General features: G+C 44.0%; 1 protein-coding gene across 4 annotated transcripts in view; it reads right to left on the minus strand.

The window, feature by feature from the left end:
• The window catches only part of LOC127572033 (solute carrier organic anion transporter family member 2A1-like), a 214,675-nt gene that overhangs the window by 145,296 nt on the left and 46,284 nt on the right, over positions 1–23,095 (minus strand). For 3 of the 4 annotated variants that reach the window (XM_052018850.1, XM_052018853.1, XM_052018852.1), the window contains one exon: positions 18,675–18,899. The exons of the other annotated variant lie outside the window; for it this stretch is intronic. In XM_052018850.1, coding sequence (XP_051874810.1) covers positions 18,675–18,899 — 225 coding nt within the window. The remainder of the gene's footprint in view (positions 1–18,674; positions 18,900–23,095) is intronic. 4 annotated transcript variants of the gene reach the window in all.

Below are 23,095 nucleotides of genomic sequence, written 5' to 3' on the forward strand. Positions count from 1 at the left end.
TCCTTTCCAACAGCCCACCACAGATGTAAAGCTCACTGGTCTATAATTCCCTGGACTATCCCTACTACCTTTTTTGAATAAGGGGACAACATTTGCCACCCTCCAATCCTCTGGTACCATTCCTGTGGACAACGAGGACTCAAAGATCCTAGCCAACAATTCAGCAATCTCCTTCCTTGCCTCACGGAGCAGCCTGGGGAATATTCCGTTAGGCCCTGGGGACTTATCTGTCCTAATACTTTCTAACAGCTCCAACACATCCTCTTGATATCTACATGCTCCAGAACATTAACCTTACCAATACTGTCCTCGGCATCATCAAGACCCCTCTCCTTGGTGAATACTGAAGAGAAGTATTCACTGAGAACCTCACCCACTTCCACAGCTTGCAGGCACATCTTCCCACCTTTGTCTCTACTCGGTCCTACCTTTACTCTCATCATTCTTCTGCTCTTCACATAAGTGGAAAAAAGGCTTGTTTTCCTTAACCCTACTCACCAAGGCCTTTTCATGTCTCCTTGCTACACTATGTTCCTCGAGAGCTATCTGATCCTTGCTTCTAAATCTTATGTATGCTGCCACCTTCCTCCTAACTAGTTGTTCCACCTCTGTCACCCATGGTTCCTTCACCCTGCCATTCTCTGCCTCACCGGGATAAGTTTATCCCTAACATCCTGCAAGAGATCCCTGAACATCGACCACACCTCCATAGTACACTTCCCTTCAAAAATATCATCCCAATTTACACTCGCAAGTTCTCGCCTTATAGCCTCAGAATTTGCCCTTCCCCAATTAAATATCTTCCCATCCTCTCTGCTCCTATCTGTTGGATTCGACTGTTTTAATTAGCTTTTTAACATGTTTAATACACCTCCAGTGGCTGCACAAAGAGTGGCTGCTTATTGGTTCATCCATCAGGTGAATGTGGTTTTTTCATTGGTCGGTTTGGCCACAAGTATCTAATAGGTTTCCTGATTGGACTATTGTTAGCTAAAGAGCATCTCTTATCGCGGGTATAAAAGGTGTCACTTCTTGTTCATCTCTCTTGTTTATCTCCCCCGGCCTGAGCTTTCTTTTGTTCCCTTTGTCTCGGCTCATCAAAGCTAGTGCCATGTGCTCTGTGTGACTGTTTCTTTGTTTTAAACTTTCCAATAAAACTTTGTGAAGCACCAAGTTGTTTCCAACTCATTCCTGGACTCCTGAAAGAACCTGTGGATTCAAAAATAACCGGATCTGACAATTTTAGTGTAGTCAGCAGGATGGTTATGAAAGAGTTTGAAAATTCCTCAGACAGACAGAAGAGCATCTTCCATTTCTGAATTGTTGGGGAAATCATCGGAATCTGCTTCAGTACACCATCTGAAGGAAATTTAAGAGTGAGAAGAAAACTCTATTTAACCTTGCCATTTGAAATATTTTGGGTTGAAACGCTATTGATAACTGTGATAAACACCTAAGTGAAGAATATTCATTGAGGTTGAACTGAGACAATGGCTGGAGTTAAGAAACAAACCACAGCATCTCCAACTGAGAGAGAACTGATAACTGGGAGTTTAAGTGCTTACTTGGATAAAGTACAGGAAGTCCCTGGGTTACAATTGAGTTCTGTTTTTGAGACTGTTCGTAACCCGATTTTGTATGTAACTCAGAACAATGTCCGCGCACTTGGCCCCGGGGGGCGGGTCCCGGCCATGCGCACTTGGCCCGGGGGTCGGCCAAAGAAGGTATACCGTTGCTGTGGTAGGATCGGCGGCCAGGCTCGCTTATGAACCGACCACTAAGGTCAGTTCGTAAGTACGGGCGTTCATAAGTCAGGGACTTCCTGTATATCAATTTGATGTAATTAATAAAACAATCCGGAAGAAATGTGCTATTGATGCTGAGTCTAGTGAAAATGGCTTATGAGTGATCTTGGAAAGATATGGAATAAGATTCAGAAAATGTGGTCGGGAAAGGCAAAAACTGACTGGACTATTGCAGTATTAACAGAGCTAAGAAAACGTGAGCACGTCGAGCTAAGAAGCCAAATCACTGAATTTGAGAGAGCGTGCTGAACTAAAAAGCCAAATAAGTACATTAACTGAACAGTTGGGGAAGGAAGAAAGAAATGTGTAACATGCTGAAGGAACAGTATGATAGAAACAGTGAAAAGCCCAAAGAACAACTTTCTGCATTAACTGAACAAGTGAGAAAACAAAGCAATAAGTGTAACCAGGTTAATGCAAAAATATGAGGAACTCCAGGGCAGACTGAATCAGCTCCAATATAGAGCCAGGACTTTCAGTGGGTGGTCCTTCCAGGGGCACAGTATTGAGCAGACCCCAGGAACAGCGCCACCTTTGGAACTCTAAGGCACTACGGGATGGATATAACACTGACTCAACAGAAACCTCTGGTGACTCAAGTGATGACGACGACGAGAGAATTGGTCTGGCAGCCATGTCACGACTTGTCCCAATAAAAACGAAGGCAATAAAAGCACGCAAGAATGAGAATAGAGATTATGAAAGGAGACGAGGTTTACCATCAACCACTGGATCCAGAAAAAATTGATAAATGGTCCGGAGAAATTCCACATCTTAAAAAAGGAAACTTAAGGACTTGGATTGAACTTCAATGAATCAAGAACATATACCAACTGCACCCATATGATGGACTCCAAATTTTGGCCACTGTTGTCTTCTCAGCAAACCAGGCAGTTGAGCGCAAGAATTGATGACTGCATGGGAGATGACAGACAGGACCTAAGAGGTGGTTGGAATGCAATTAAGAGATGGTTGAGAGAACAGGCCCCAACGCAGATCAATTGGAGGAAAGTGGTCAATTGCAAACAAAAGGCTTCAGAGGATGTTTCTGAATACAAAGACCGGTATAGGACAGTTTGGATCAGCTACTCAGGAGGTCAAGAAATAACTGAAGATAATATGGCCTGAAGTTGACATTCATGGATGGCATGAAACCAGATGTTGCCAAAATGGTGAGGCTAACAAAAGCAAATTGGAGTGAAGCTGCAGTTTCCTACAGTGATCTGGTGCAAACGCCAAACAAGTGGAGTGAGATATCGAAAGTCCAAATAAGATCGGTACAGGTGAACCAACTGTCCACACCTGCCAACCAACAGGACAAGTGGGACTGCAATGCACAGCGATACTGGTCTGGGCCACGACCACAAGGTTATAAAATGAGATGTCAGCTCTGTGGTAAGAAGAGACATAGTGCAAAAAAAGTGTTGGCATAAACAGCCTCCATAACCACAGCCTCAACCGCAAGTTCAATCCCCTACCTCACAAAGAACAGGGCACTTTGAGCGGATAGAGCAGCTTCAAAGTACAATTTCGCATGTAGTGCACGTGTGGGCAAGGTCACAAAAGTGACTAGGCCCTTCCCTGCAGTCCTTGTTTGCCTTGATAGAGCAAAGAACAGATGGCTTGTATGTTAACTTACTAGTTTGAAATGAATATGTTGAATTCTTGCTGGATACAGGAGTGGAACTAACATGCATAACCAAGGCTATCACCCAAAAATGCAAAATGCCATTGACTGGCATCTGTAAATATGCATATGGTGCTGGAGGGCAGCAAATTGAGCTAATCAAAAGCAGACCAATTGAAGTACAATTTGGTCCTCACCTACAAGTACAATTCTGGGTGGGAGACATCTCACAGCCTCTTCTTGGAATGGATGTCCTATTGACTTTAAACTCCACACTAGAATTCATGGAGGGTAAAATTATTTGGAATCTCATGCAGTTGGAAAAATCCAAATAACCAGTCATCCCATATGGTCACTAGACAAAAATGACTGTGGCCTGCTGGAAATGGGGCCTGTTAAGTTTACTGGGAGGATGCTGCTGAGCACCAAGCAATACCCTCAAAGCAGAACATCCATAGAAGGTGGCATACCTATTGTCAATCAGCTGGAAGAGTGAGGGATTCTTGTCAAGGCACACAGTCCATCAAACAGGCCAGTCTGGCCTGTTAAGAAGGCAATTAGCACTTGGAGACTGACAGTGCACTACAGGATTGCCAATCAATGTATTGACAAGTTAATGCCTCTGGTGGCAGATCCATCAACTATCTTCAACACCCTGAACCTGTCATGGTTATTGATATGGCCAATGGTTTCTGGTCAGTACCACTGGTGCCTGAATGCCAACTGTGGTTGGCTTTTACAGTTGATGGTCAACAATATCAGTGAATGAGGCTACCACAAGGACTTCACAATAGTCCTACTGTCTACCACATGGCCTTGAGACAACACCTAAGAGGTTTTCCAGGCACTGACTCAACTATCATACAATATGTGGATGATATCTTGATTGCCTCTGAATCTGCAGACCAGCATGAACGTGATGTATTTTATCTGCTTGATTACCTAGTCTCCAAAGGGCATAAAGCAAACTTGGACAAGGCACAACTACAACAAGAGGAAGTGATTTACCTGGAACAGAAAATTTCCCAAGGTAAATGAGAAATCACTGAAGATAATGCAAAGGCCATTATATCAGCAAAACCACCTACAACGGTCCAGCAACTTCGATCGTTTCTGGGTTTGTGCAACTACAACAGAGCATGGGTTGACTTCATATGCAGAAATTGCTCAACCCCTCACTAGTCTGCTGAAAGGCAGCAAGCATCCCAATGACCCTGTGGCTCTTAAGAACAGACAGGAGCTTTCCAAATTTTAAAGAAGATATTAAGTACTGCACCTGCACTAGGAATCCCTGACACAGGAAGGCCATTTACCCTGCATGTCAATGAGAAGCATGGCTACATGACAGCAGTTTTAACTTCCACCCCCCCTCCCCCAACAGCATCCTGTTGGTTATTACTCTGCCAAATTGGACAATATAGCATTAGGATGGGAGTTTATGTCTACAAGCAGTGCAGGCAACCTACTTGGCAGTTATAACATCGTGCTGGACCAGACTTTAAATGTTCGATGTCTGCATTCAGTGCATACTCTACTGACCATGAACAGGGCCTCTCAAGTGACAGCTGCTCAATGGTCCAAGTGGTCCATTGTTCTTGAGGCACCTAATATCATTCAACGAGCAAGTCCAGCAAACCCAGCTACACTGCTGCCAGTGGACATGGAAGACCAAGATGATCATGACTGTGCCAGAAAATAACATGCCAAGAAGATGCAAATTACCATAAGGAAGTGCCTTTACTGAACCCAGATCTAATTCTGTACACTGGCTCCTCAGCCATTGAGGGAGAAATTCAAATAGCTGGTTGGGCTGTTGTCACAGAAAATGAAGTGATGGCCTCAGGAAGTATGGCCCCAGTACCTCTGCACAACAGGCAGAACTGAAAGCTTTGATTGAAGCCTGTAAGCTAGCAGAAGGAAGATTGGCTAACATACTGATTCCCAATATGCTTTTGGAGTCATTCATGACTTTGGGAACTTATGGAGATAGAGGATTCCTTACAGCCGTGGGAACTCCAATCAAGAATGGCCAGCTAGTACGAGAACTGATGGAAGTCAGAGAACTACCATCAGAAGCTGCTGTATTGAAATGCAAAGGTCACTCCAAAATGACCATAGTGGAAAGCTGTGAAAACACATACACAGATGAAACTGCAAAAAAGGGCAGCAAGGGAAGGAACAAAGAAAATAGAAAACCTGATAATGGAAACTATGAAAACAAAGTTGAACTCTGTATCACAGTCAAAAACAGGATATTCAAGAGATGCAAAATCAACGCTCAGACCAAGAGAAGTGGTACTGGATGGAAAATAGTGGGTTATTAAATGACAACAGAGTATGGCGGTAAGGCACTAGTCATAGATTAGTGGCCCCAAATGAACTGCTTCCCTATTTGGCACAGCAGATACACTCCCTAGGACACTGGAGTGCAAAAGATGATTGACAGGTTCTCCCAATGGTGGTGGAATCCAAGGTTCAGGATGCAAGCTCAACAACAGTTGAGAGATGCATGATGTGCCAGAAAACTAACCCTGGGTCAGCAGAACAACTACATCAACTAAGTGCTCCTGCTCCACCTGGTCCATTTCTGCATCTACAAGTGGACTACATCACTCTACCAAAGTGCCAAGGATATTCCAGCAAGGAAAGCTATTGCAACACACAGCCAAAACTCTGATTAAGGACTATATTCCTAGATGGGGATTGCCATGCCACATTGACTCGGACCAAGGAACGCATTTCACTGGAAACGTTTGCCAAGAATTATACTGACTGATGGACATTGAGTGGTCTTTTCATTGTCCACATCATCCAGAATCATCAGGACAAGTTGATAGAATGAATGGCATCATCAAACAACAGCTGACTAAGTACCATGAGGAACGCATACCATGGCCTATTGCTCTTCTTTTTGTTTGGGGTTGCTCTGATACTGCATAAAACCAGAAAACAAAACTGAGTCCATTTGAAGCGGTAACAGGGCAACCTTTGCCACTACCGGGAGCCCCTGATCTCAGGCTGATATACACAATGGCAGATAGTCCATTATTGTGTGAAATTAACCCAAGCAGTTCAGTCTGCTTCCCAACAGTCTGCTTGGAGCGGTCCATCAGAAGGAGGACACACCCTGATTCCTGGTGAGTTGGTTCTGGTCAAGAAACCACACAAGAAACCACTAGGAGCTTGATGGGAAGGCCCTTACCAAGTACTGTTGATAACCAATTCAGCAGTGAAGGTAGAAGGTAAAAGCAAGTGGATACACGCCAGCCACTGCAAGTGGACTAAAGTGGCGCCAGACGAAGGCCACAAGTGCTGTGGTTAATGTGCTAGTAACCTCTTGGTCACAGTGCCTACACTGCTGGGCTACAGTGAGCAAATCACTAACCAGCCAGAAGACTTCAAGCAAGTTGACAACTACTGGACATCATGAAGTCTATTCTAACATTAGTTGTAGTTAGATATTTAGTCATAATGCTCATACTACATATCTACAACCTAATATCTCTATCCTAATATCAACCCAATGTCTCTAATAATCTACATCCTTATTACTTGTTTAAAGGGGATCATTAGCAGAATTATTCAAACTTGTGCAAGTTCATCCACTGATCTGCCTAACCATGACATAAGGTTACAAATGCTTTGAAGGACATGTGTATATTCTTGAACATATATAATAATTCTAAATGGGTGATTTAGAATCAAAGGGGTGATTGTTGGATTCGACTGTCTTAATTAGCTTTTTAAGATGTATAGTGTTTAATACGCCTCCAGTGGCTGCACAAGGAATGGCTGCTTACCAGCTTATTGTTTCGTCCATCAGGTGAATGTGGTTTATTCATTGGTCAGTTTGGCCACAAGTATCTAATAAGTTTCCTGATTGGACTATTGTTAGCTAAAGAGCATCTCTTATCTCGGGTAGAAAAGGTGTCACTTTTTGTTCATCTCTCTTGCTCTTCCTCCCCCCAGCCTGAGCTTTCTTTTGTTCCTTTGTCTCTGCTCAAAGCTTAGTGCCATGTGCTCTGTGACTGTTTCTTTGTTTTTAAACTTTCCAATAAAACTTTGTGAAGCACCAAGTTGTCTTCAACTCATTCCTGGACTCCTGAGAGAATCTGTGGATTCAAAAATAACCAGATCTGACATATCCAATGCTAAAGGTTAGGGAGCGGTGGTCACTGTCTCTCAGTAGGAGAGCATTTTGGAGATAATGACCATAACTCCTTGACCTTTACTATAGCCTTGGAGAAGGATAGGAGCAGACAATATGGGAAAGTATTTAACTAGGGGAGGGGGAATTATGATGCTATTAGGCAGGAACTTGGGAGTGTAAATTGGGAACAGAGGTTCTTGGAAGTGCACAGTGGAAATATGGAGGTTGTTTAAGGAATACTTGCATGGGGCTCTGGATAGGTTTGTCCCATTAAGCCAGGGTAAGGATGGTAGAGTGTAGAATATCTCCAAGAGGAAGAAAGAAGCTTGCCTGAGGTTTAGAAAGCATGGATCAGATAGGGCTCCGGGGAGTTGCAAGGTAGTCAGGAGAGAGCTTAAGAATGGACTTAGAGCTAGAAGGGGGCATGAGAAGGCCTTGGTGAGTAGGATCAAGGAAAACCCCAAGGTGTTCTACATGTGAAGAATGAGGATGACTAGAGTGAGGGTAGGACTGATCAGGGACAAGAGGAAACATGTGCCTGGAGTTGGAAGAGGTAGGGGAGGTCCCTAATGAATACTTCAGTATTCACCAGAGAGACCTTGATGTTTGTGAGGATGGTGTATGACAGGCTGATATGCTAGGGCATGTTGACATTAATAAAGAGAATGTGCTGAACTTATGAAAAATATTAGAACCACAGAACCATACAGCATAAAACAGGCCCTTCGGCCCACCATGTTGTGCCGTCCATCAAACCACCCTCACACTACCTAACCCCTTCCTCCCGCATATCCCTCTATCTCACATTCCTCCATATGCCTATCCAACAAGCTCTTGAACCTGTCCAATGTATCTGCCTCCACCACCACCCCAGGCAGTGCATTCCATGCAGCAACCACTCTCTGGGTGAAAAACCTCCCCCTGACATCTCCCCTGAACCTCCCACCCATAACCTTAAAGCCATGCCCTCTCGTCTTGAGCATTGGTGCCCTGGGAAGGAGGCGCTGACTGTCAACTCTATCTATTCCTCTCAGTATTTTATGTCTCCTCTCATCCTCCTCTTTTCCAGTGAATAAAGCCCTAGCACCTTAAGCCTCTCCTCATATTCAATACTCTCTAATCCAGGCAGCATCCTGGTAAATCTCCTCTGCACCCTCTCCAACGCCTCCACATCCTTCCTATAATGAGGCAACCAGAACTGAACACAGTACTCTAAATGTGGCCTAACTAGAGTTTTGTAAAGCTGCATCATCACCTCGCGGCTCTTAAACTCAATCCCGCGACTTATGAAAGCCAACATCCCATTGGCCTTCTTAACTGCTCTTTCCACCTGTGAGGCAACTTTCAATGAACTGTGAATATGAACCCCCAGATCCCTCTGCTCCTCCACACTGCCAAGTACCTTGCCATTTACCCTGTACGCTGCCCTGGAGTTTGTCCTTCCAAAGTGTACCACCTCACACTTCTCTGGATTGAACTCCATCTGCCACTTGTCAGCCCAGCTCTGCATCCTATCAATATCCCTCTGGAAGCTCCGACAGCCCTCCACACTATCCACAACACCGCCAATCTTAGTGTCATCTGCAAACTTACTAACCCAGCCTTCCACCCCCTCATCTAAGTCATCTATAAATATCACAAAAAGTAGAGGTCCCAGAACCGATCCCTGTGGGACACCACTAGTCACTGCCCTCCAATCCGAGGGCACTCCTTCCACCACAACCCTCTGCTTTCTACATGCAAGCCAATTCCTAATCCACACAGCCAAGCTTCCCTGGATCCCTTGGCCTCTGACCTTCTGAAGAAGCCTACCATGAGGAACCTTATCAAATGCCTTACTAAAATCCATGTAAACCACATCCACCGCACTGCCCTCAAACTGCCTGGTCACCTCCTCAAAGAACTCTATCAGGCTTGTGAGGCAAGATCTTCCCTTCACAAAGCCGTGCTGGCTGTCCCTAATCAGTCCATGATTCTCTAGGTGTTCATAAATCCTATCCTTTAGAATCCTTTCTAACAGCTTACCCACCACAGACGTGAGACTCACCGGTCTATAATTCCCTGGACTATCCCTATTACCTTTTTTGAACAAGGGGACAACATTCACAACCCTGCAATCCTCTGGCACCATCCCCGTGGACAACGAGGACCCAAAGATCCTTACCAGCGGTTCAACAATCTCCTCCCTAGCCTCTCGAAGCAGCCTGGGGAAAATCCCGTCAGGCCCCGGAGATTTATCTGTCTTAATATTATTTAATAACTTCAACACATCCTCTCTCTTGATATCTACAACCTCGAGAACATTACCCCTACCAGCACTCCCTTCCGTGTCATCAAGGCCCCTCTCCCTGGTGAATAGCGAAGAGAAGTACTCATTGAGAACTTCTCCCACTTCCGCTGCCTCCAGGCACATTCTCCCACCTTTGTCTTTAATCGGACCTACCTTTACCCTAGCCATCCTCCTACCCTTCACGTACTTGAAAAAGGCCTTGGGATTCTCCTTAACCCTACTAGCCAAAGCCTTTTCATGTCCCTTTCTAGCTCTCCTCAGCCCTTTCTTAAGTTCCTTCCTAGCTACCCTATATTCCTCACGGGCCCTGTCTGAACCTTGCTGCTTATACCTCATGTACGCTACCTTCTTCTCCCTAACAAGTCGTTCCACCTCTCTCGTCACCCTGCCATTCCTTCTCTGCCTCACCAGGACATATTTATCCCTAACATCCTGCATAAGATCCCTGAACATCGACCACATCTCCATGGTACATTTTCCTTCAAAAAGGACATCCCAATTTACACTCCCAAGTTCTCTCCTTATAGCCTCGTAGTTCGCCCTTCCCCAATTGAAAATCCTCTTGTCCTCTCTCTGCACCTGTCCCTGTCCATGACAATTTTAAAGGTTATGGAGCAATGGTCACTGTCCCCCAAATGCTCACCCACCAATAGACCCTTCACTTGTCCCGGTTCATTTCCTAAAACTAGATCTAACATGGCATTCTCTCTAGTCGGCCTGTCAACATACTGCGTCAGGAATCCCTCCTGGACACATTTAACAAATTCCGTCCCATCTAAACCTTTGGCACTAAGCAGGTTCGAGTCTATATTTGGGAAGTTGAAGTCTCCCATTATAACAACCCTGTTATTTTTGCTTCTCTCCAAACACTGCCTGCCAATCTGCTCCTCTATACCTCTACTGCTACCGGGGGGCCTATAGAATACTCCTAGTAGAGTAACTGCTCCTTTCTTGTTCCTTAATTCCACCCATACGGACTCTAGAGATGGTTCTTCTGCAACATCCATCTTTTCCACAGCTGTAACAGTGTCCCTGACCAGTATCGCCACCCCTCCTCCTCTTCTCCCCCCTTCCCTATCCCTCTTAAAACACCAAAAACCAGGAATATTCAATATCCACTCCTGTCCTGACGTCAGCCACGTCTCAGTAATAGCCACGATATCATAGTCCCCAATACTTATCCAAGCCCTCAGTTCATTCCCCTTATTTCTGACGCTTCTTGCAATTAAGTAAACACACTTCAGTCCATCTACCTCACTACTTTTATAGCCCGTATTCTGCTTCTCCTTCCCCAAAGCCTCTCTACCTGTTTGATCTGACTTTTCCCCATTCCCTTCTTCCTCTGACCTACTCCTCCGGTTCCCTTCCCCCTCACAAACTAGGATAGGTAAGTCACTGGGACTGGACAGGATATATCAAAGGTTATTCTGGGAAGTGAGGGAAGAGGTTGCTGCAACTTTGACAACCTTTGCGTCCTCACTGGCCACAGGAGTAGTGCCAGATGATTGGAGGGTGGCAAATGTCGTTCCTTTGTTCAAGAAAGGGGGTAGGAATAACCCTGGGAATTACAGACCACTGAGTCTTACTTCAGTGGTGGGCAAATTACTGGAGAAGATTCTTAGACAGGATTAATGGGCATTTGGAGAAGCATAAGCTGATTAGGGAGTCAGCATAGCTTTGTGTTGAGTATAGGAGTTGGGATGTTATGGTGAGGTTGTATAAGACATTGGTGAGGCCAAATTTGGAGGATTGCGTGCAGTTCTGGTCACCTAACTATAGGAAGGATATCAGTAAGATTGAAAGAGTGCAGAGAAGATTTACTAGAATGTTGCCAGGTCTCCAGGAGTTGAGTTACAGGGAAAGATTGAACAGGTTAGGACTTTATTCCTTGGAGTGTAGAAGAATGAGGGGAGATTTGATAGAGGTTTACAAAATTATGAGGGGTATAGACATTAAATGTGAGTAGGCTCTTTCCATCTAGATTAGGAGAGATAAGTATGAGAGAACATTGCTTTAGGGTGAAGGGGGTAAGGTTTAGGGGGAACTTCACTTATAGTAGTAGGAATGTGGAACAGGCTGCCATCTGATGTGGTAAATGCGGGCTCACTCTTAAGTTTTAAGAATAAATTGGATAGATACATGGATGGGAGAGGTCTGGAGGGTTATGGACTGGGTGCAGGTCAATGGGACAAGCGGAATAAAGTTTCAGCACAGACCAGAAGGGCTGAATGGCATGTTTTCTGTGCTGTAGTGTTCTATGGTTCTATTGAAGGTAGAGCAGTGGATGTGGTATACATGAATTTTAGTAAGGAGTTTGATAAGGTTCCTCATGGAAGGCCTATTCAGAAAGTCAGGAGGCATGGGATCCAGGGAAACTTGGCCATGTGAATTCAGAATTGGCTCGCTCATAGAAGACAGGGTGGTGGTAGATGGAGTGTATTCTGCCTGGAGGTTGGTGACCAGTGGTGTTCATCAGGAGTTTGTTCTGGGACCCCTGCTCTGATTTTTATAAATGACTTGGATGAGGATGTGGAAGGGTGGGTTAGTAAGTTTGCTGATGATACCAAGGCTGGTGGTGTTGTGGATAGTGTAGAAGGTTGCTGTAGATTACAACAGGATATTGATAGACTGCATACCTGGGCTGATAAGTGGCAGATGGAGTTCAACCCAGAAAAGTGTGAAGTGATACACTTTGGGAAGATTGAATTCAAAGGCAGAATACAAGGTTAATGGCAGGAGTCTTAGCAGTGTGGAGGAACAGAGGGATCTTGGGGTCCACATCCATAGACCCCTCAAAGTTGCTGTGCAGGTTGTTAGGGTTGTTAAGAAGACATATGGAGTGCTGGCCTTCATTAGTCAGGGTATTGAGTTCAAGAGCCATGAGGTGATGTTGCAGCTCTATAGAACTCTGGTTAGACAACACATGGAGTAATGTGTCCAGTTCTAGTCACCTCATTATAGGAAGGATAGAACATAGAACAATTACAGCACAATTCAGGCCCTTTGGCCCACAAAGCTGTGCTGAACATGTCCCTACCCTAGAAATTACTAGGCTTACCCATAGCCCTCCATTTTGTGGAAGCTTTAGAGAGGATGCAGAGGAGATTTACCAGGATGTTGCCTGGATCGGAAAGCATATCTTATGAGGATATGCTTTTTGGAGAGGAGGATGAGAAGTGACTTTATAGAAGTGTACAAGATGATAAGAGGCATAGAATGAGTGGACAGTCAAACTTTTTCCCAGGGTGACAATGGCTAACATGAGGGGACATAATTTTAAGGTGATTGGAGGAAGGTATGGGGGGGGGAAGTCAGAGGTAAGTTTTTTCTTTACACAGAGTGGTGGGTGCATGGAACGCACTGCCGGCAGAGGTTGTGGGCGCCGATGCATTAGAGACATTTAAGATACTCTTAGATAGACACATGAATGATAGAGAAGAGGAGAGCTATGTGGGAGGGAAGGGTTAGATAGATCTTAGAGCAGGATAAAATATCAGCACAACATTGTGGGCCAAAGGGCCTGTACTGTGCTGTAATGTTCTATGTACAGGCAGAAGAGAATTAGTTTTAATTTGGCATCATGTTCGCCACAGACATTGAGGGCTGAAGGGCCTGGTCCTGTGCGGTTTTGTTCTATGTTCTACAGATAACACCAGAATTGCAAACTTGTATCCATCAGGAAATTATCAATTGGCTGAGACTATTTGTGAAACCCCAGAGAAATAAAACTAGACTGGAAAGAGCTGTTTAGCATGAATGCCTCAAAATCAGATGTAGACATACTATTTGGAAAGATGGGATACCTATTTCTGGATGGTACACATAATTGCCCATATTCACATCAGGCCAGGTACGAAACTAACTCACTATAAGCCCTGACCCATCACTTTATGCATTGATGCAGTAGGTGGAGGAACAGTCAAATAAATTAGAACAAGATGAATTTCTGGTGGCTGTGCAAACCCAATCGTAGTTCCTGAAGCAGACAACTCTGTTCACCTACATGGGAACAAGGTGGCATTGAATCAAGCAGTTGATGGTGAACCACTAGCCACTAGACCACACAAGACTAATATGAGATTGAAGAACTACACATGCAATAGAGCTTATGTATTAATTGTCAAATATTGTAAAGTCCTGTGCAAATCTACTTTCTGGTGTGAACTCCACTGGAGATCTTTCAAGTTGCCATGGATTAGATCTGACAAAGGTACAGGCAACTGCCTCTGCATTCATTCTGATTAACCTGAAGAAAATCCTGAAATATTATAAATCTTCAGGCAACTACATGAACATAACGTAAAGATCAAAAATAAGTCTGCACTCAAACAGAAGGACAGAGTTTGTCTTGAGCTAAAAGTGCATGCAGCTAGTCAAAAAAATAGAAAGAATCATGAAGTCAAGGAAGTCTGACAACATCACAGAACTTATGTTGCCTCTTTTTGGCACTGACACCATTATTTCAGTTAATGAAGGCAAATGGAATCGGGGCACAGAATAACAAACAGTATATCATCCACATAAAGACAATCTGGGAAGTAAGTCTTTTTGGTTCACCAGAACATATTGAAACGTGCCTGTGATGCTTTGAATGATGGAGTAAATCAGTCACATAAAGGCCAGTGGCCAAGAAATACCATCATGTACACTGAAGTGTGAAGCAACACTATGCTCAAATTGAGAAAGAAGAGGGATGGTCTTTGGAGTGAAAATACATAATCATACCTATCAAGCAGACTTTTGACTACAGTCACAAAAGTTACGACTTCAAGTTACAGCTGTACAAGATATTGGTGAGACTGCATTAGGAGTATTCTATGCAATTCTGGTTGCCATACTGTAAGGAGGATGTGATTAACCTAAAGACACTGCAGAACATATTCACAAGAATGTTTCAAGGACTGGAAGGCTTGAGTTACAGGGGAAAACTGGATAGGTTGGGACTGCTTCCCCCAGAGTCAAGGAGGCCAAGGGGTGACCAAGCTCATTGAGTGGCATAGATGTAGAGGATAGTCACAGTCTTTCCCAGCATTGAGTCTAAAACTGGAGGGCATACGGTTAAGGTGCGAGGGGAAAGACTTAAAGGGACCTGACAGGCAAGATTTTCCACACAGAGGGTGGTGGGTACATGGGATGAGCTGCCAGAGGAAATGGTAGAGGCAGGTACAATTTCAAAAAAAAACATGTTGATGGGCACATGGATAGGAAAGGCTTAGAGGAATATAAGCCAAATGCAGGTATATGGGACTAACTCAGGCACCTTGGTTGGCATGAATAAGTTGGGGGGGGACAGGCCTATTTCCATGTTGTGTACCTCCATGACTCTATGAATTTTCATAACACACTAATTACACCACAACTGCAGAGTTGTGCTTGCAGAGGTGCTTGAAAGAGTGAAACAGATTTATTAGACAGTTCCAGGAATGGGCAATTTGAGGAACAAAGTTAGACTGGAGAAGTAGTGTATTACATTGGAAGTTGAGACATCAGCCATCAGGCACTGCATCACCAAAGTATATAAATGGAGCTGGTCACCACATCCATGCTGGAAAAGATGGGCCACATACCCTGTTCAAAGCTTTATGGAAGGCTGATGCCAGTCTCGCCATGTGCCATGATATTTAAAGGATCCTATTTGAATAGAATCATCTGAAGGAAGGTATCAGGCATCATTCTGATCTTCAATCAGGATGTAACCAGACATGCTGAGGGTCTAGGTTCCAGTCTCTCGCTGTAACCCAGGAAAACCCTGTGCTTTGGCACACTGTGGGGTTAGTGAACCCACTTCTGTGCAATTCAAGGGAAATGATCCTGTAGAATAAAGAAACTAGTCAGGTGATAACTGTAAAGGCAAATATTCTGAATATAATAGCAACTGATTTGCTCCTTCAATGGCTCCTGTGAGCTTCCCAAGCAAGTCAGTGAGCAGTAGAGAGCCCAAATCTAGTGCCAGCTTGCAGGGTTTGTAATTTTGGGAGGAGCCTTGCTCCTCAGCATCATTCAGCAATCTATGTTGTAACTTTGTTCATTGGATGTCAAGTTATAACAAGGCCGGGTGGTGGAGCTTGGTTTTAAGAAAAGTAATCAGATGAAAGAATGAGAAGCACTGACCCTCATCACCCACCTCTTTAGAATATCGGATGTCAATTTGGTAAATCCTACTGGGACAAGAGAGTTCCAGTTCTCCCTGCTCCTTGTGTACCAGTGCTGACCTGAAGTTGGGAGGGTGCTGGGAGAGCTTGTGCTGTCACGCTGAACTCTCAATGTCACAGTAAAGGGCCTCTATCATCAGCCTCTGGTGAATTGGAAGGTTAGCTGCTGTCTAAGCCGGAGTGCCAAGCTTAGAAAAAGAAACGTGGGTCATATGGGGGCAGTCACAGGTCAGTCCCAGCTCAGCTTCAGAAGATGCCGCTTTGTAACTGCAGGTTAATCGTGTGCCACAACCTCAGTCAGTTTGTGGGGCAATTGAATTAGCTCCCAATAACTTCAGTCTGAATTAATCCTCATCTAGCACAACAAAAAAATCCTTACCCAGATACTACCTGAAACTGAAGTGCTAATATATAACTGGTATTTATTCCATATTAAAACAGAAGATGCCAGAAACACTCAGCAGCTCAGGCAGCATCTGCGGGAAGAGAAATAATGTTTAAGATTGAAGGCCATTTCCATTTACCCTATATTGTTCACTTGACTGTTAATTAAGGAGGTGACATAGCCGAGACTGCTGTTGGTGCTCCGATCTATGACTGTGGTGCAAATTGCATAATCCTCCATCTCAAGTCAGTTATTGCTGAGATCGTAAGCAATGATCATCTGACCAGCGAGGCATCTTTTGGCCACCATTCGCTGTGGATGCTCCTCTTCACTGCCCATTCTCACTGAATGTACCCAATGCTACAACATAGACAGTTTTCTTGGCCTGTGACCTTAATTGCTCCAGCCCTGGAATCAGTGTCAAATGCTCTTTGAGAGGTGTCATCACCTGAGGCTGAGCTGTAGACAACTTTATCAGGTATTATCATTATTCTCAGCTCTCCTGCCAAAACCAAGCCATCCAGAAACTGTCCGGGTGAAGGGTGTCAACCCAAAACATCAACTGTCCACTTCCCTTCCCAGATGCTGCCTGACCCACTGAGTTTCTCCAGCAGCTTTTTTGCTCCATCCATAAACTGCATCGGTTGTGAGTGGAAGATAAACACAGATTTCTGCACTAATTCATACAAAATTGTACAGTGCATCATTGGTTCAATACTGGGGGCTCCCAGGTTTAGTAGCACCAGCTACTTAATCCAAGATTTCAAAAGTTATGGTGGCTGATGGCACAGGAGGTGGCCATTTAGCCAATTGTGCCATTGCTAGCACTTTGAGCATTCAAAGTTAATCCTGTCCATAAGAGTCTGAGTTCTTCATTCTCGAGCACCAGTTAATTTTATAAAGCTGTTATCTTCACCTACTCATGAAAATTAAAATTAATGGACCTAAACTCATTTGGAATACTGTGTGCAGTTTTGGGCCCCTTATCTTAGGAAGGGTGTACTGATGTTGGAGAGGGTTCAGAAAAGATTTACAAGGATGATTCCCAGAATGAAAGGGCTAACATACGATGAGAGTTTGTCAGCTCTTGGACTGTACTCACTGGAGTACAGAAGAATGAGAGGGGACCTCAAACATTTTGAATGTTGAAAGGACTGGACAGAGTAGATGTGGCTAAGCTGTTTTCCTTGGTGGGTGAGTCCAGGACTAGAGGGCACAGTCTTAGAATTAGAGGGTATCCATTTAGAACAGAAATGAGAAGAAATTTCTTTAGCCAGAGGGTTGTGGATTTGTGGAATTCGTTGCCACATACAGCTGTGGAGGCCCGATAATTGGGGGTGTTTAAGGAGGAGACTGATAGGTATCTAATTAGTCAAGGTATCAAGGGATATGGGGAAAAGGCCGGAAATTGGGGCTAGATGGGAATAGTTTAGCTCATGGTGAGATAGCGGAGCAGACTCGATGGGGTGAATGGCCTACTTCTGCTCCTTTGTCTTGTGATCTTGTGAACTGACCCTTAAAAACAACCATTGCAAACCATCTCTCAGGATGAAAAACATCCACCTGCTACTCCAGCTCTGACTCACTGTTTACACTCCCAATGTTTGGTGAGAGCCTCCTCATGGGTCAGCACACAAGCCAAACCTAAGCAGTCACCCACAGGTCCTGTCTGCACAGGCCACATCCTGGCTACCTGCCCCTCTGTCCAATTGTCAGTGCAGGGGAAGGGTGGACTGAAAGCACAAGGTGTTCACTGGAAAATGGAGATCGAGCAGTCAAGGACTCCATAAGGACTGAAAGACATTAGAAACAAAAACAAAGAGGGGAGCATCCACAATGACTTGAATTTCTCTACAAGTGGAACAGTTTTATCAAGTTTATTATTTGATGATTGGGGGTAACCTAGTTATTTATGGAAAAAGCAGACAGATCATGATAAGATCATGATATTGCCTGATGGCACCAGACATTGGACAACAGTCAGTGGCAGCCAGCTGGTCTTCAATAAGTTGTCCCTGATTAAAAAGGAATCTTACAAATCATCAGGGCCAATTCTTTAGAGGGAAGGGGAAAGGAGGTGATGTGCATCTTTTGAAGCTGTGCAGATGCTGGAATGTCTTTACCAATTAGATTGTGTTAATGTTGACAACACAGATGACAAGAAATAAGAGGCACTTGATCACAGGGAAAATGAGATTGCGTTCTAGATAAATATACAGCAGTTATTTACAAAGATGAATCATGAGAATGTATTTTGAAACTCACCTATATAGAGTGGAGCATTAGATGGTTCAGCAAAGTCATCAACATACGAAATACCAAAGGGTTGAATCGGAACTGTCCCAATGCCCACCATCAATTGAGCAATCACCATTATTCCCCAAACACTGCCCATTTTCTTGAACTTGTGGTCTGAACGTGTACAAAATTCGAGCTGGTGTGTCTGGTTCATTGGTTGACAGGTGTCTGTGTTGAAATGGCTTGTATTTCCTGCAAGGTAAGCAGTTCATTCAGTTCCAAAAATTTCATTTCTTTTTTTTTTTTTAAGTTTTTTGTTTTACAATTGCTGGAGAAAGTGGGGTGGACTTCAGCACTGGGAAGGAGATCAACTTCCCATTGTACAGTTAGTCTTCAGTAACACCTTGATGGACACACTGAGGAAGTGCCAAAATGTCAAATTTCAGATGTGGCCTCCACTGCTTTCATAGTGAACCAAAAAGATCACGTCATTATTTTGCAGAGGAGGTTATGGCTGGTGCCCTGGCCAATTTTTAATCACTTCAGCAAAATAATGAACTGATGATTATCACATTGCTACCTGCAGGGCTTTAGAGTGCAAATCATGATTTTTTTTTAAACATCACAAGTTTTAATAATTATTCAGTTATTTTTTTACATTCATGACGACATGAAATCATGAAATACACTGGATTAACTTAAGTCCCTTTTCCTTTCTTATTAAACAAAAACCTTTGGGACTGGTAACTTTTGGTACCCACTGCAGCTAGGTAAATCTAAACAGAGGCAGAGTGTGCCTAAAAGAAATCATCCAGCATTCCACCCTAACTGTCATCAGGCTGAGTGACTCCTGTTAATAGTATGTTTGAAACCAAACTTCATCCATGCTTAAAGTAACAGAGTTCAACTTTAGTTTAGACAGGCATATAGTTTCGCCCAGCTTAATTCATTCCAATTACTTGCTTCATTTTTAAAGCAGTGATGGAAGAGAAACAATATACTGAATATTTCAGTGTATTACTTCCCTTCCACTATTAAATCTTGCCACCAGCTGACCAGTGTTGCAAATGTTTGATCACATAGATGTTCATAGGCAAAGAACATGGTGCCCTGATTCTACACATAGACGATAGAAATCAAAGTGATATCAATTTTCAGTGGTACCTAAACAGGTATGACACTGGCACCTTTGGAGGAGCAATGATTGAACCACCATGGTGATCAGTATCATGAGAAGACAGCTGGCACACACACAGTAATGAGAAGAGCTCTGGGTCACTAAAAATGCTGCAAAAACTGATGTGGATTTCAACATACCTCACAATCTGAAAGGAGGTCCAGTAAACTGCATTTCATGGAGTCTTCAAAAAAATAAACAAGCCTCACACAGCTAGAAACATGCAGTTGGGTTGAGAGATTTGGTTTTGATGAAGGGGCCCCAGACCTGGTCCATGATAGTCAAACCCTGACTAAAACATGGAACACTTGGAAAGCTAGTTTTGAAGTAGTTGGGGGGATTGTCTCAATACTGAGAATTGGTTGAGTAAAATCTGGCTGCCATGCCCCTTACAAATTATTAATGATAGTATTTGTGTACAACAGTTGAATACTATAGAACAGTACAGCACAGGAACAGGGCCTTCAGCCCACAATGTCTGAGCCAAATACTGTATATAACACTGAATGCTAAAATGCAATGATCTCAGTCATTTAAATCAACACCTCCACCATAGTTACTGGTTCTTTCTCCCCTTCTCTCAGCTGAAAATGCACAAAGGGAGCAGAAATACAAGCAATCCATCAAATAGTGTGCAGTTGTCCCTCTGTTCCCTCAGACAGAGCATTGTAGGAAACTGCAAAGCGTCAACCAAGTTTTGAATCACAGATTCACGACTTCAGCTGCATTTTAAGAGTACTTCATTTGTAGTAAAAATATGGTCCATGGTGGAACCAATGGTGAATGAAGATAAAAGGTCAAGATCCTGCAGGCAACATTTCACGAGCTTCAAAACAGATTAAAGAAAATCAAAAAAAATTCACAAGTGGTCACCAAATTGGCGTTTGATTTCTTCAATGTAGAGGAGATAGTGTTGTGAACACTTAATGCTGTACACCAAATTGGAAGAAATGCAAGGGAATCACTACTCCATTTGGAAGTGCTGTTTGGGTCCCTGGGTGGTGGGAAGGGATGACATAAAAGGCATTTCCTGTGAGTGCCATAAGGGGAGTGTTTGGTGGGAACAGAAGTGTGCACCAAGGAGTTGTGAAGGGAGATTGCTCTTCAAAATGCTGAAAAAGGGAGGAGAGGGGAATGTGTTTTGTGGTAGAATCTTGTTGGCTGGGTAAAATTATGATGGGTGACCCATTAAATGTGAAGGCTAGTCAGCAAGGACCAGGAAACACTATCCTCACTCTGTCTAGGAGAGGAGACGAGAGCAGAGGTGCAGGCAATAGATGAGCTCTGTCAACTATGGTTGAGGGGATGCTATGGTTCAGGAAGAACGACAACAGTTCAGAAGCACCTCCATGGAAAGTCCTGCCCTGGGACTTAAGCCCGTACAACAGGGATGGAGGAACTGAGAGAATGGAATGGAGTCCTTGAAGGAGAAAGGATGGGAGGAAGCATAGGCTGAGATAGCTGTGGGAGTAATAGGCTTATAATAGATGTCTGTTGCCTGCCTATACCCTGAAATGATGAAGAGATCCAGAAAGGGAAGGGGAAAAGTCAGAAATGGATCATGTGAAAATGAGGGCTGGGTGGAAACTGGCAGACAAGTAATGAAACTTGAGTTCTGTACAAGTGCCAAATCCAATTATCAATGCACTGGAAAGAGTTGAGATGAGGGTCCCTGAAGAAGGCTGAAACAAAGTCTGTTCCTTGTAGTAATACAGACGTAGCTTGGGCCCATGTTAGTGATCTAGCAGCTCAGGACTGGGCATCCATGAGGCACTATTGTACTCAAGGATGTTACCAGGACTGGAGGTCTTGAGTTATACGGAGACCAGATAGGTTGGGCATTTTTCCCTGGAGCAAGGGTGACCTTAGAGGTTTATAAGATCATGAGGGGCACAGATAAGGTGAATGGTCATAGTCTTCTCTCTCTCTCCCATCTCTCCAGAGTAGAGGAGTCTAAAATTAGAGGGCATAGATTTATGGCAAGGGGAAAGATTTAATGGGCGCCCAAGGGGTTACCTTTTCACAGAGGGTGGTGGGTATGTGGAATGAGCTGCTGGAGACAGATATAACAAATGTTTAAAAGACATTTGTACAGGTACATGGATAGGAAAGGTTGAGAGGGATATGGACCAAACACAGGCAAATGGGATTAGATTAGGTAGGCAACTTCGTCAGCATGGACGAGTTGAGCCGAAGGGCCAGTTTCCATGCTGTATAACTCTGACTCAACCACAATCTGCAACCTCATAGCCCAGCATATCCCCCATTCTACCATCACCATAAAAGCAGGGGATTAATTCTGGTTCAATGAAGAGTGCAGGAGGGCATGCTGAGAGCAGTACCAGGTGTATGCAGAATGGGGAATCAACCTGCTACAAAACGGGACCACTTGCATGCTAAACAACATAAATAGCATGTAATAGGCAGAGCTAAAGTGATCCCACAACCATGGGAACAATCTAAGCTCATATCCAGTCATAAATGGCAGTAGACAATTAAACAACTCACTCTAGTAGCAGGCTCCACAAATATCCCCATTTCAACGACATGGATCCCAGTAGAAATGCAAAAGAGAAGCTGAAGCATTTGCAAGAATCTTCAGCCAGAAGTGCCAAGTGGATGATCCATCTCAGCCTTCTCCAGTGGTCCCCAGCTTAGATACCAGTCTTCAGACAATTCGATTCACTCCATATATCAAATCAAGAAACAGGTAAAGGTGTTGGATACAGCAAAGGCTATGGGCCCTGACAACAACATTCTGGCAATAGAACTGAAGATTTGTGCTCCAGAACTTGCTGCACACTTGATCAAGCTGTTCCAGTACAGCTACAACATAGGTATCTACGTGACAATGTGGAAAATTGCCCAGGTATGTCCTATTCACCAGAAGCAGGACAGGCACAATACTCAAGCTTGACATCATACAGGACATAGCAGTCCACTTGATAGGCACCCCATCCATTCACTCACTCCACCAAAGCACATTAGCAGCAGTTTGTACCATCTACAGGATGCACTGCAGCAATTAACCTGATTATATAGAACTTTCCAAACCCACCACCTCTACCAGTTGAAGGATAAAGGCAGCAATAGCATGGGAACTCCACCATGTGGAAGCTGCCCTCCAAGCCACACACAATCCTTACTTGGAAATACATCACCATTCCTTCACCATTACTGGGTCAAGTCCTGGAACTCCCTTCCTGACAGCATTGTGGGTATACCCACACCTCAAGGACTGCAATGGTTCAAGAAGGCAGCTCTCCACCAC

This window comes from Pristis pectinata, chromosome 6 (assembly GCF_009764475.1).
Source record: "Pristis pectinata isolate sPriPec2 chromosome 6, sPriPec2.1.pri, whole genome shotgun sequence".
NCBI lineage: Eukaryota > Metazoa > Chordata > Chondrichthyes > Rhinopristiformes > Pristidae > Pristis > Pristis pectinata.